The sequence below is a fragment of the Salvelinus alpinus genome, chromosome 25 (assembly GCF_045679555.1).
Source record: "Salvelinus alpinus chromosome 25, SLU_Salpinus.1, whole genome shotgun sequence".
Lineage (NCBI taxonomy): Eukaryota > Metazoa > Chordata > Actinopteri > Salmoniformes > Salmonidae > Salvelinus > Salvelinus alpinus.
In genome coordinates this window covers 19,749,035-19,763,246 of record NC_092110.1, presented here as the reverse complement: position 1 = coordinate 19,763,246, position 14,212 = coordinate 19,749,035, and the positions used below count along the sequence as shown (strand labels likewise).

Below are 14,212 nucleotides of genomic sequence, written 5' to 3'. Positions count from 1 at the left end.
GCCTTTGAGGGCCTGTGCTCTACACCCACCAGAAATCCAGGAGGGGTCAAGAATAATCTCTCACTTAAGTAATGATAGGGATTCAATCTCACCAGCACAGCCACAGCAGATGCTTAAACACCACTTCACATAAAGACATTGCATATGGTTTAGGCCTAATCAATGACGTTAGAGTTAATCGTAAAAAACTATTAAGGCTCTGCTAGCCTAGAGGCTAAAGACGTCACTACAGACCCTGGTTAGATTCCTGGCTGTATCACAACCGGCCGTGATTGGGAGTCCCATAGGGCTGCGCACAATTGGCCCAGCGTCGTCCGGGTTTGGCCATCATTGTAAATAAGAATTTGTTCTTAACTGACTTGCCTAGTTAAATAAAGGTCAAATAAAATGTAAATTAAAAACTCCACTATGTTCCATTGTTAATACTGTAGCTGACCTGGTAGCTTGATGACTTGTCAGGCTGTTTCCTAAGGCATAGGCCAAGGAGGGAGAAGGCGAGGCAGGAGAGCAGGGACACAAAGGTGAAGAGGGTGATGGGATGCACTGGGCCTGGAGCTCAAAGGAAAGAGAAGAACCACAATCAAGACCTCACCACCATATGACCACTCTAGCAGCCACTAAGCTATATCTGATTAACAGTGGCTAGCCCAAATGTATTGGTCCGTTTGATAGACTACGGTAACAGGAACCAGGAAGTACGCACCCAGTCTGAGCACGGAGAAGAACAGAAGCCAGAACATGCAGAGGATGGGCGCCACGATGACCTGGCTGATGGCTGCAGTGTGGATGCGCTGGTTGAGCTTGGTGGGCACGTAGGCATAATAGATGTTATAGCGGTCCACCATGTGTTTCAGGATCAGGTAGAGCAGCCCTGAGAGAGAGACATTACAGAGCTGACTGATGAGGACATATGCAGCCAATCACCTATTATAATATTGTTAACTTCTGTCTAAAGCATAGTTGAGGTCAATTCAACTCCCATTCCTGTCAGTTGACTTCGGAATTTACTGGAATTTAGATGGAACTGACCCCAACTCTGGGCTACAGAGTGAATCACAGGTTAAAGACAGCATGCAGTTGAGCCCAGGACTGATACAATGTGGAAGGCATGCGTCAAGGCCTGGAGAGTAGTAGTAAATAAAGGATTGTTGCGGCTCTGGGCAGAGTCAGGAGTAAAGTGGGCGTCTGGCTCCCAGCTCGCTGTGTCTGATTGTCTGGGACTACAGCACATTCACTTCACACAGTCTGCACCAGGCTGGCAGCAGAGGTGACCAACATTACAGTAGCAGGAGAGAGGCTTCCACTCCACACTGAGCGGACAAACACACACTCACCAAAGGGCATGATGATGGGACAGGTGATACTGTAGGTTATGCTAACAGCATAGATGCACATGGTCCAGGCATACTGCAGACCAAACTGGAACTCATAGGCCTGGCTCTGGAGAGACCGACAAAACACACACTTGAAAAGAAAAGTTACATCAATAATTCACACAAATAATAGTGTCAAATACTGCTCCTCTCACCCGTTTGACGTGGATGCGCTCGGCCCCGGGCTTGGCCAAGCAGAGACGCAGAGCATACACCATCAGAGCTGGGATACGCAGCAGCTCCATGGCCGTGCCGATCAGGCTGGACGTAATCACGTAGTTCACAAAGAACGCTCCGTTATCAGGCAGGAACACACACCTGCACATAGAGGAGAGGAAGCAAAGCCTAGGTGCATGTGCGCTGTATATGGCAGTTATGCCAGCTAAGCATGGTACCATGGCATTAGAGGGCAGAACAATTAAACATACTCAAATTTTATATTCTTGTCTTCCAGGAAATTGACATCAAACAGCCACCTGAAGAACAGGTCCAGACTAGAGATGAAAGAACCACAGGTACATTGGAGTATAAGTATAGGATCATGTGTAATCTGTGTAACGATCATAGCAGGAAACTATAAATGATCTGTTAGGTCAGCATGTATGTTTCTATATCCATACCTGGAGAGACCCAGCGAGGGCAGGATGATCACCATGAACACCAACAGTACAAAGCACTTGTGCATCGTGATCTGGTTCTCACTGGATCTGAGGACCCCACAACATGGACCACATTACAACAGAGGACATGTAGTTACAAAACACATGTTTGAAACATGCAGTATATGTTAGAATTGCACTCCCTCACATTCAATAAGCAACATTAAAATATTTTATTACTCTATTTCAAATGTAAAGGACTTCATAGTGGGCTCATTACCACGAGCAGAGCTTTTCACACCAATAACTGTAAACATTTGATTTGCATTAAGTCGTTCACACACCACGCCTTCACAACACATGGGTGGGTGGTGGGGGCGGTTATGTAAAGAGACGGTGCTCATAGGTGCCGTGTGAGGTTGTCTCCTCCGGATGCAGAGTTATTCTGCTCCTCAGTGCATAGTGACCATTGTGCATATCATTATCTCCACAGAGATCACTATGACAACCTGACTAGAGAAGTAGTGCAGGCAGACAGACAGAGAACGCAGAGAGAGAGAGCAAGAGCGAGAGAGCGAGAGCGAGAGACAGAGAGAACTGTTGAAGAAAGTGTTTTCAGGGACAGAACTAGGCCATATAGGTTAAGTGTCAGACAGTGTCTGCTGGGGCCTGCAGCAGTCCAGTACTCTACCTGGTCCAGTGAGACTCGAAGAAGGCCGAGTAGTAGACTATGAAGGGTAACAGGACAGAGAACGCCCAGAGCAGGAGGGTAGGGAAGAACTGAGTGATGATCGGGCTCTATGGGGAGAAACCAAAACATCATGAGTTCATTTTAATATAGTTCATTCTGGAGTTTATTTGCTTTGGTACAGCACCACAAACACTGTAATTCTGAAATGAATTCTGACCCTCAGGCTGTCAACAGGCCGGGTGACGTTGAGTTTGTCCATGGTGTTGACGATGATGGCGGGCGTGGTGAGGAAGAAGAGGAGGAGGAAGAGGAGGATGTTGAGCAGGACAAAGCGCAGCCACCAGCGGGAGCCACACACCGACAGGTTCTCCCTGGAGACAGAGAAGTAAACAAGAAGTCAGATACTCATCTATCCAAAAGCCTTCACGTCATATCGCCACTAATATGTACTACTGTGTAAACCCACAAAGTATGAATACAACAAAAGCAACCCCTAACGTGAGAGGGAGTATGCTGCAGCGCACTGACTACTCTGGAGTGGATAACAGGTTGGACACATCACACTCCTTTTTAAAGAAGGGAAACAGTCGGTTACCCAGAGCGACATGCAGAGGCAATGTGTCACAGCCGGCCGTGACCGGGAGCCCCACAATTGTCTAGACTACCTGCACCAGGAAGCAGTACTACTCCCTCCACACAAACTGCTATACACACAGCCAAGGAGGCATGAAACACAAACAGCGAGCGACGTGTGGCAGGGATACCTCATCGGCTAATCCCACCATACATATGTAACACTCACATTATGTAACGTCAGAGAGGCTGATGGTTATCATGTAACGTCAGAGAGACTGATGGTTATCATGTAAACTCAGAGAGACTGATGGTTATCATGTAACCTCAGAGAGGCTGATGGTTATCATGTAACCTCAGAGAGGCTGATGGTTATCATGTAAACTCAGAGAGACTGATGGTTATCATGTAACCTCAGAGAGGCTGATGGTTATCATGTAAACTCAGAGAGACTGATGGTTATCATGTAACCTCAGAGAGGCTGATGGTTATCATGTAACCTCAGAGAGGCTGATGGTTATCATGTAAACTCAGAGAGACTGATGGTTATCATGTAACCTCAGAGAGGCTGATGGTTATCATGTAAACTCAGAGAGACTGATGGTTATCATGTAACCTCAGAGAGGCTGATGGTTATCATGTAACCTCAGAGAGGCTGATGGTTACCATGTAACCTCAGAGAGGCTGATGGTTACCATCTAAACCCTTCATTTTATAACTGATCTCAAATACACTAAACTACCAACGAACAATTTCATTGTAAAAAAATAAAACACATCATCTAAGATAACCCACACAAATATAATTCTAAAATCCATCTAATTAAGATGGTTAAATGGTTGAGTGGAACGGCCACATGGCAGTGACTAGAGACGGTGCTCTTGTAAGAGAAAGTAACAGATTAACGACCTCTGCAAACAGCTTTAAAAGTCTGTGGCAGGGCACAGCTCGTTAATATGCCTCAATACAGTTAGATAACCAAATGGGAGGGAATTTCTAGCCTTGATCTGCTATCAGATAACCTCCTCACTCACCAGATGATGTCGCTTGGAGCTGGGGCATAGCCTACACCCCACCTGTGAGACTGAACTACCGTGGTGATGCTAGACTGCTTGGGTCTCCGACGGCAACGGAGCCGGCTGTAGTCCTTGACAATACTGTAGGGAGAAACACAACACACAAAGTCATCACACAAAACAGGCAGAGACACACTCATGAACACATTCAATCAAACCCTGTAACATATCATTATATTGGTGTGCCATGCATGCACTGCGGGAGACTGCAGAACAGTGCGTTAACATGTCAGAGGTCAGGGGTCATAGTTCACTCACACAGCAGTCATCCTCTCATCCCGAAAAGTCACGAAGGCGATGCCCAGCCTCTTGAGCGAGATGCGATGCTTCTCTGCATTAAACTCATCAGTCAGTTTCTCCTCGAACTCACTGTAGTACTGCTCTGCATCCACCTGCAAAGAGTTGAAAATATAGATTAGCGACATACCAGTATTATTCATCAAGTCTAGTCATGTCCCTTACTGCATTTCTATTCAGACAGTTGAAACTACACATTGCCGCTCAAATCAAATGTAGTTTTTTAGTGCCATCCGGTGGCAAAACACAATCAATGCAACATAATTACTATGACCAAGGTTCACTAACGTTTCTGTTACAAAAGTACCTGCTCAAAGCCGCACACGTCACAGCAGAATATGGTAGCACAGGGGTGGGTCTTAATCATGATCTTCCCCTCCTTCTGGGACATAGTGGCGAAATACAGCCTTCCTTTCATCGCCTTCCGTCTGAAACACAACAATTAAAATCTGCACAGAGGTAAAAAACAACAAAACAATGATTGTATTGGATTACTGATTAATTTCTCTATATTGTCATAGTTACTGTACCGCTCAGAGTCCAGCATCATCAGTTTGTGTACATTGAAGCAGAAGCGGACGTCAGTGACAGTACAGCTGGGGTAAGCCTCACTAGAGTGGAGGGAAGAGAGACTAGGTTTATTACTAATCAGCATTATTTTGAGTGTGTAAAGAAGTGAGAAGTAAACATAATATTACTGGAAGTGTTTTGTGATGAGGCCTGGGTCTGAGATCTCTCTTGGGATGCAGGTGATCATGAGAGTCCTGGCCACCTGACAAAAAACAACAATACGTTTGCCAATAATAAAAGTAAGATGGTAACCATGCATTACACACATCAAAAGGTGTCTCTTTCAGTTTTCAGAGACAGTAACCTGACCATGTTACCTAGTAATCATTACACATTTGGCCAGTGGTGGAAAAAGTACCCAATTGTCATACTTGAGTGAAAGTAAAGATACCTTAATAGAAAATGACTCAAGTAAAAGTGAACGTCAACCAGTAAAATACTACTTGAATAAAAGTCTAAAAGGTATGTGGTTTTAAATAACCTTAAGTATCAGAAGTAAAAGTATAAATCATTTCAAATTCCTTATGTTAAGCAAACCAGATGGCACCATTTCCTTGATTATTTTAGTTACAGATAGCCAGGGGCACACTCCAACACTAAGACATAATTTACAAACGAAGCATGTGTGTTTATTGAGTCGACCAGATCAGAGGCAGTAGGGATGACCAGGGATGTTCTCTGGATAAGTGAGTGAATTGGACCATTTTCTTGTCCTGCTAAGCATTAGAAATATAACGAGTACTTTTAGGTGTCAGGGAAAACATATGGAGTAAAAAGTACATTATTTTCTTTAGGAATGTAGCGAAGTAAAAGTTGTCAAACATATAAATAGTAAAGTATAGATACCCCAAAAACTACTTAAGAAAAAATACTTTAAATTACTACTTAAGTACTTTACACCACTGCATTTGGCCAGGTTTGAGGAGCCCTCACACACCTTCTCGTCCTCTCTGTACTCCAGGCGTGAGGAGTGGTGGGCCATACACAGCACTGTGATGATGAAGTAGAGCAGAGCAAAGATACTGTGGAGCCACAGGAAGCTGTCCCTAAGAGAAGATAAAGAAAAGGCATTTCACATGACTCTTGAATAACCATGGTGGTCTCAAGATATTCATGAACATTTCTTGAAGTTGTCAAAAATAGAAGACCCAGCCCTTTGACCTACTTTGCAGGAAGATTAGCCACAGTCGTTCTTCCAAAATTTTCAGGATTATCCCCTACAGAAAAGAAAACATATGACAGTTATGTGTAACAGTATTTTTTTTGGAAGAAAGAGACTTCAAACTTTAAATGGACTTTAAGAGGAATACCCTCATCTTTATATGGTTAAGATGGCAATAGGATCAAACAGAGGATTGTCTCATCCAATTTAGTAAAAACTCAGTGAAAAGTTTAAGACAGAATTGCGAGATTAGTCACGTCTCCACCCTCTATTTTAGTTTCGCTCCATTTATGTACTGTTTCTATGGTGACCGATATAAGGGTGTTGGTTAATTTAACGACGGGGTGACACAATGGTCCATATAGATGACAGCCAACAGTAATAAAGTGGCTATGGAGAACCCTGGTCCCCCCAGACCTCAAACGTGTTTGCTTTACATTCTATATGGGAGCTTACTCAACATTTAACTGCCAACTGTCATTTATTCTACTATCCATTACAGCTAACAACCTCTGACACCAAAGTGTATGTCGGGAGGAAATTAAAGTTTTCATATTCATACTCTTTTTCTTGGGGAAGGTCTAAGTTAAATACCACTAATGTAACTCAATTGAGCACTAAGTCAAATTGCAGACAATGTCCGTCTGTGTTTGTATCTGTGGTGTGTGTGTGCGCGTTTGACTGTGTGGCCTACGTTTCGGATATCCCTGGGCAGACTGTCAGTTTGTGTTTATAACTGTGGTGTATATGTGTGTGTGTGTGAGTGCAAGCCCACCCACGTGTGTGTGTGTGTGTGTGTGTGTATGTGTATGTGTATGTGTATGCGTGCATCTGTGTGTTTGCATATGCATGTGTGGCCTGGTCTCTCCTTGCGAGGTGCCCCTCTACCTCCCCTGCCATTTAGGATATCCCTGGGCCTCCCAACACGGGCCAAGGCCTCCCTCTAAATTACCTAGGAGGTTCCCGGAAAAGTTGACAGGCAGGATGATGGCCAAAGACAGCAGGCAGACCACGGTCATGAGCAGGATGATGTGGCGCTGGAAGGACAGGTAGGTCGTAGCGTCGATGCCACATTTACTCCTGATCTCATCATCCCTGGAGAGACAACACAGAGAGAGAGGATCCAAAACTGGGGAGGGAGGAAGAGAGGATCTTCCCAGGGTGGCAGACTCAGTAGGCTGGGATTTAAACTCACCCTAAAGAGACAAAACCCAAAGTTAGAAAGAAGCAGTTTGTTGTTGAGAAGGGGACTACAGGGGACAGCATGTACTTGCTGCCAAACATACCCCCGTCAAACTGACGATACTACCGATCCTTGACTTCGGCGATGTCATTTACAAAATAGCCTCCAACACTCAGCAAATTGGATGCTCTCGTTGGCTGGCCCTCGCTTCATATTCGTCGCCAAACCCACTGGCTCCAGGTCATCTATAAGTCTTTGCTAGGTAAAGCCCCGCCTTATCTCAGCTCACTGGTTACCATAGCAGCACCCACCCTTAGCACGCGCTCCAGCAGGTATATTTCACTGGTCACCCCCAAAGCCAACACCTCGTTGGCCGCCTTTCCTTCTAGTTCTCTGCTGCCAATGACTGGAACGAATTGCAAAAATCACTGAAGCTGGAGAATTATATCTCCCTCATTAAGCATCAGCGGTCAGAGCAGCTCACAAATCATTGCACCTGTACATAGCCCATCTGTAAATAGCCCATCCAACTACCTCATCCCCATATTATTATTATTTTTGCTCCTTTGCACCCCAGTATCTCTACTCGCACATTCATCTTCTGCACATCTATCACTCCAGTGTTTAATGGCTAAATTGTAATTACTTCGCCACTACGGCCTATTTATTGCCTTACCTCCCTAATCTTACCTCATTTGCACACACTGCAAATAGATTTTTTATATTATTGACTGTACGTTTGTTTATTCCATATGTAACTCTGTGTTGTTGTTTGTGTCGCACTGCTTTGCTTTATCTTGGCCAGGTCGCAGTTGTGAATGAGAACTTGTTCTCAACTGGCCTACCTGGTTAAATAAAGGTGAAATAAAAAAATAAATAAAAAAACATACTTTGAAAAAAGGGTTCCAAAAGGGTTCTTCAAAAGGTTATCCTACAGGGACAGCCGAGGAACCCTTTTAGGTTCTAGATAGCACCTTCTTTCTTAAGAGTGTGGGATTGTGGAGGGAAGGGTAGAATTGTCTTCCGTGCCGAGACGGATTCAGAGGTACTCCACGGTAGCGATATTATGGGGCCTGCTCCTCATGCCTCAGTGTAACTATGCCACTACACTCCTGCCAAACCTGTGGTGGCTAAGGGGAGCCCAAGCGGGAGGGTCTGAAAACCCACTTGTCTCTGAAATAACAGGAGGTGCCTGCTGGTCCCACGGCAGGGAGGCAGGCTAGGCCACACAGAGCTATCAGGGTGGGTTAGCACTTTTCCAGGGATCCCAGGGTGAGGTATACAGTCAGCTACTAACACAAGGACTAAAAACAGCACCCAGATGCACCCAAACTCCACCATAATACTTTGGAAACCATGGACACAGAGGAAGTCACTGTTTTACGGGCCTAAATTTGTTGAGTGAAAGTGAGTCAGACTCGAGCAAGTGCAAATACTCTATGGTAAATCATGGCACAAATGATCCCATGAGCACACACCCGTTTGTTTTCGCTGCTTAATGAGTTATACATATCAACATTGAAGAGAAGAGCAATAAAACATGATAGAAGCGAGGATGGGGTTGAGTGTTAAAGGGTCAAGAGTTTTACACTTACTTCATATGATAGATTGTTGTAAGCCAAGAGCAGAAGCCCTAGAGATGGAGCAAAGACATAAAACATTCAGTGGATCGCTTATTAAATACAAATCGATGACAGACTATGTGGTAGGCATTGCACAGCACGCCTGACTCGCCACGCATCTGTCATTTGTATAACATTAAGGCCTACGAGCTGAAAGGGTAATGGGGCTTTAATAGGTCTAGTCTGAGGCATAAACGACTTTACTGCTGTCAAACTCTTGGAGAAGACCTCATGTCTGAGTCAGTCCTACTCCATCATAAACATGGTGTGTCACATCGATGGTGGTGGTGACCCTAAACAGTCACGCAGGTGTCTATGAAGTCATTGTCTGAACAGTCCGCCTTTTCATATTTTGTTTTTGTTTGTGCAGTTGGACGTTTTATCAACTCAATTAAGGACAAGTGCTTTGGTCAGTGTCAGAAAAAGGTGTGCCCCACTTTTATTCACACTCAAAAAGGTCACCCTTAATAAGCTATACCCCCTAGACCCATCCTGCGGTCTGGAGTTGGATCCATAATAACAGTTGGACTCACCAAGTCCTTGGTCTCGGAGTCTGACGGGCTGGACTCTGACGGGGACTTCTCCTTCTCACTCTGCTCTCCGTAGAACAACGACGTGAGGCTGAGAAACAGAAGAAATACCAGGATTATCACATTGATGGACAATGTGTTCCTTCCTACAGAATAGGAGGGAAGGAAGCTTATTCTGTAGATTGCCATCCTATGAGGGAAGATACTGTACGAGCAACAAGTCGGCGCAATATGAGACTACAGCCATTAAACACATTCTTGGAAGGATGATTTCTAGACAGTCACATGGACAGCGTTGAGTGACTGTGGGAAGTTAATATCCTTTCCTTCCCACAGACAGGTGGGCACAGAGCCTGCAGACAGCATGAGTGCTAATAGTGTTGGCTGGGTCTAATAGCTTTTCCATGCAGGCCCCTGTACACCTCTTAGAACTCAAGTCAAACTGAAACAGAGGATTCTCCAGCACAGCTGAGATCATATCAATGATAGGAGGGGAAATAAAGGGGCTAGACAGTGTTCCTGGAATCCAATGAAGCATTGTGATGATTAAGTTTGGTGACGTTTCTCTCGTTGCGACGTCGCAGATAGCTCTACAGCGAGACACTTTAAGCGGCATAATTGAATTAGCGCAACGGCAGATGTCTCTGACTCGGGGGTGGCAGAGAGCCGCTGCTGGTCAGGCAGAACTAATCAACCCCACGCTCGCTGGAGTGTGGCTCCAGGTCAGAAGTAAGCTGTTGCAGTGCCTCAATCTGCAGACCCACACAGACTACTGACTGGACCTCAGACCACTTCGAAAGCAAAAAAGGTCCTAAAAGTACGAAAAATCAGAATCCTCCTACAGAGCTACTGTGTGTGTGTGTGTGTGTGTGTGTGTGTGTGTGTGTGTGTGTGTGTGTCTGCCTGTGCCATGAATGCTTTATGAATATTATGGTATCAACATTGGAGATCTTGGAACAAAAATAGAGATACTCACAGATTGTGATGTGTGTAAAAAGTGATTAAAAACGAATTATAGTAAAGCAATGCAATACTGTAACAGCTCATTCAAAGCAAGAAAGCCAGGGAAAACAAAGTATTTTGTGAGTATTTTGTATTTATTACGGATCCCCGGCAGCAGCGACTCTTCCTGGGGTCCGGCAAAATTAAGGCAGTTAATACAATTTTAAAAACATTACAATACATTCATAGATTTCACAACACACTGTGTGCCCTCAGGCCCCTACTTCACCAATACCACATATCTACAGTACTAAATCCATGTGTATGTATAGTGCGCATGTTATCGTGTGTATCTGCCTGTGTCTGTGCCAATGTTTGTGTTGCTTCACAGTCCCCGCTGTTCCATAATGTGCTTATCTGTTTGTTTTAATCTAATTTTACTGCTGGCTTCTGTTACCTGATGTGGAATAGAGTTCCATGTAGTCATGGCTCTATGTAGTACTGTGTGCCTCCCGTAGTCTGTTCTGGACTTGAGGCATGTCTTGTGGGGTATGCATGGGTGTCCGAGCTGTGTGCCAGTAGTTTAGACAGACAGCTCGGTGCATTCAACATGTCAATACCTCTCATAAATAAAAGTAGTGATGAAGTCAATCTCTCCTCCATTTTCAGCCAGGAGAGATTGACATGCATATTATTAATATTAGCTCTCTGTGTACATCCAAGGGCCGTGCTGCCCTGTTCTGAGCCAATTGCAATTTGCATTTTTTTTCGCAATTTTCCTGTCCTTTTTTGTGGCACCTGACCACACGACTGAACAGTAGTCAAGGTGCGACAAAACTAGTGCCTGTAGGACCTGCCTTGTTGATAGTGTTGTTAAGGCAGAGCATCGCTTTATTATAGACAGACTTCTCCTCATCTTAGCTACTACTGCATCAATATGTTTTGACCATGACAGTTTACAATCTAGGGTTACTCCAAGCAGTTTAGTCATCTCAACTTGTTTAATTTCCACATTATTTATTACAAGATTTAGCTGAGGTTTAGGGTTTAGTGAGTGTTTTGTTCCAAATACAATGCTTTAAGTTTTAGAAATATTTAGAGCTAACTTATTCCTTGCCACCCACTCTGAAACTAACAGCAGCTCTTTGTTGAGTGTTGCAGTCATTTCAGTTGCTGTAGTAGCTGACGTGTATAGTGTTGAGTCATCCACATACATAGACACTCTGGCTTTACTCAAAGTCAGTGGCATGTCGTTAGTAAAAAAAAATTAAAAGCAAGGGGCCTAAACAGCTACCCTGGGGAATTCCTGATTCTAACTGGATTATATTTGAGAGGCTTCCATTAAAGAACACCCTCTGAGTTGTTAGACAAGTAACTCTTTATCCACATTATAGCAGGGGGTGTAAATCCATAACACATACGTTTTTCCAGCAGCAGACTATGATCGATAATATCAAAAGCGGCACTGAAGTCTAACAAGACAGGCCCCACAATCATTGTATCATCAATTTCTCTCAGCCAATCATCAGTCATTTGTGTAAGTGCTGTGCTTGTTGAGTGTCCTTCCCTATAAACATGCTGAAATTCTGTTGTCAATCTGTTTACTATGAAATAGCATTGTATTTGGTCAAACACAATTTTTCCCAGAAGTTTACTAAGGGTTGGTAACAGGCTGATTGGTCGGCTATTTTAGCCAGTAAAGGGGACTTTACTATTCTTGGGTAGCGGAATGACTTTAGCTTCCCTCCAGGCCTGAGGGCACACACTTTCTAGCAGGCTTAAATTGAAGATATGGCAAATAGGAGTGGCAATATTGTCTGCTATTATCCTCAGTCATTTTCCATCCAGATTGTCAGACCCCAGTGGCTTGTCATTGTTGAAAGACAACACATTTTTCACCTCTTCCACACTGACTTTGCGGAATTCAAAAGTACAATTCTTTCATAATTTGGTCCGATATACTTGGATGTGTAGTGTCAGCGTTTGTTGCTGGCATGTCGTCCCTAAATTTGCTAATCTTGCCAATATCAGTGGGCTTTGTGATGAATGAGCTATCTGATTCAATGAATGAAGGAACCAAAAATGTCCTAAAATTTCATTTAAGGTGCTCCAAAGCTTTTTACTATCATTCATCTTTGTTTCAGAGTATATTTTCTATTTCTTTTTAGTTTAGTCACATGATTTCTTAATTTGCAGTACGTTTGCCAAATCAGTTGGGCTGTCAGATTTAATTGCCATACCTTTTGCCTCATCCCTCTCAACCATACAATTCCTCATCAATCCAAGGGGATTTATCAGTTTTTAGAGTCATTTTCTTAATGGGTGCGTGCTTATTAGTAACTGGAATAAGTAGTTTCATAAATGCATCAAGCGCAGCGTCTGGTTGTTCCTCATTACACACTGCAGACCAGCAAATATTCTTTACATCATCAACATATGAATCACTACAAAACTTCTTGTATGACCTCATATACACTATATTAGGCCCAGCCTTTGGAACTTTGGTTTTCCTAGATATGACTATTTGCAGATATGGCTATTATTAGTATGAGAATGCCTGAGCAGTACCATGCCTTCTCAGGAGGGGGAGCTAATATCAAGGAGCATTGTCAAGTGGTCATGAATTATGCTTTCAATATATTCAGTATATTATAGGTCTGGTATGGAGATCTTGAGTGTTGCCTGAACTCATATACCAAACCTATAACATACTGAGTATGAATGGAGGATGAGAGCAAAGGCTTTACTGTACCTGTCATTCTCCATCAATAGAGCCAGACGGCCATAGTCCCAAGCAGCCTTCCTCAAACAGGAGAAGATCAGCAAAAGAAACTGCAATATAAAGAATGAGTTATAGGACATAGGGAGCTCCTCAGAACACTCACCCATCTCTCTTTTAAGTCTTAAACATAAAAATATATATTTTGACTTGCATGTACATCATGGATTTGCAGATGGAATAAATCTAATGAGGAATGCACAAATATTATTCAACAGCAATAACAATATATTTTCCAAAGAGTTGTATGTGGTTGGTTGTCTTGGAAACTACCAAGGAGAGGTCAGCATGTATACTCAGGCTAGTGTAGTCAATAGCAGGGGCGTTTCTACGATTTGAAGACATTGGGAGCTTAGTATGGAATTTCAACAGCAAAATGCATGAATTTGGTGCACTTTGAGATGAACATTGAGAGATTAGATATTTTTCAGGTAACTTGTACCTTCCCACAGCAGACACTGGAAGTACTCAATTAGTTGCTATTGTGGGTCTCTGTACTCTGGAACACATACATCTATAGTGTATTGCCAAAAACTACTCGACAACTTCAAATATAGGTCTCTGAATGAAGGAACTGTCTCTTTTACTGTCTTTGCGCTAAGCTCCCAATGTCTTCAAATCGTAGAAACGCCCCTGCTATTGACTACACTAGCCTGAGCGGTCTGTGTTGTCTGGGGTTTTTCTCCAGCACCTATTCTTCTGTTGCTGTCTCTGTGTCTTGTCTAGTTTGAACGGGCAAATGCACTTTGTCCTCGTTTTAAATTTGATTCATTAAGAAATACTGGCGGTCACACGACTGAATTCAAACGTGAGTA

The 14,212-nt window shown here is 43.5% G+C and overlaps 1 protein-coding gene across 4 annotated transcripts in view; it reads right to left on the bottom strand.

Moving 5' to 3' along the window:
• The window catches only part of LOC139553566 (calcium permeable stress-gated cation channel 1-like), a 36,575-nt gene that overhangs the window by 3,891 nt on the left and 18,472 nt on the right, over positions 1-14,212 (bottom strand). For 3 of the 4 annotated variants that reach the window (XM_071366037.1, XM_071366038.1, XM_071366039.1), the window contains exons 3-21: positions 13,371-13,450; positions 9,680-9,767; positions 9,120-9,157; positions 7,294-7,436; positions 6,345-6,396; positions 6,117-6,225; positions 5,308-5,381; positions 5,140-5,220; positions 4,917-5,037; positions 4,571-4,704; positions 4,271-4,393; positions 2,881-3,034; positions 2,664-2,770; positions 1,994-2,080; positions 1,802-1,867; positions 1,529-1,691; positions 1,335-1,440; positions 704-871; positions 437-555 (exon numbers count right to left, since the gene is read on the bottom strand). In XM_071366037.1, the coding sequence (XP_071222138.1) occupies positions 437-555; positions 704-871; positions 1,335-1,440; positions 1,529-1,691; positions 1,802-1,867; positions 1,994-2,080; positions 2,664-2,770; positions 2,881-3,034; positions 4,271-4,393; positions 4,571-4,704; positions 4,917-5,037; positions 5,140-5,220; positions 5,308-5,381; positions 6,117-6,225; positions 6,345-6,396; positions 7,294-7,436; positions 9,120-9,157; positions 9,680-9,767; positions 13,371-13,450 (2,013 nt within the window). The remainder of the gene's footprint in view (positions 1-436; positions 556-703; positions 872-1,334; positions 1,441-1,528; positions 1,692-1,801; positions 1,868-1,993; positions 2,081-2,663; positions 2,771-2,880; positions 3,035-4,270; positions 4,394-4,570; positions 4,705-4,916; positions 5,038-5,139; positions 5,221-5,307; positions 5,382-6,116; positions 6,226-6,344; positions 6,397-7,293; positions 7,437-9,119; positions 9,158-9,679; positions 9,768-13,370; positions 13,451-14,212) is intronic. The other variant, XM_071366040.1, reaches the window with a different exon arrangement.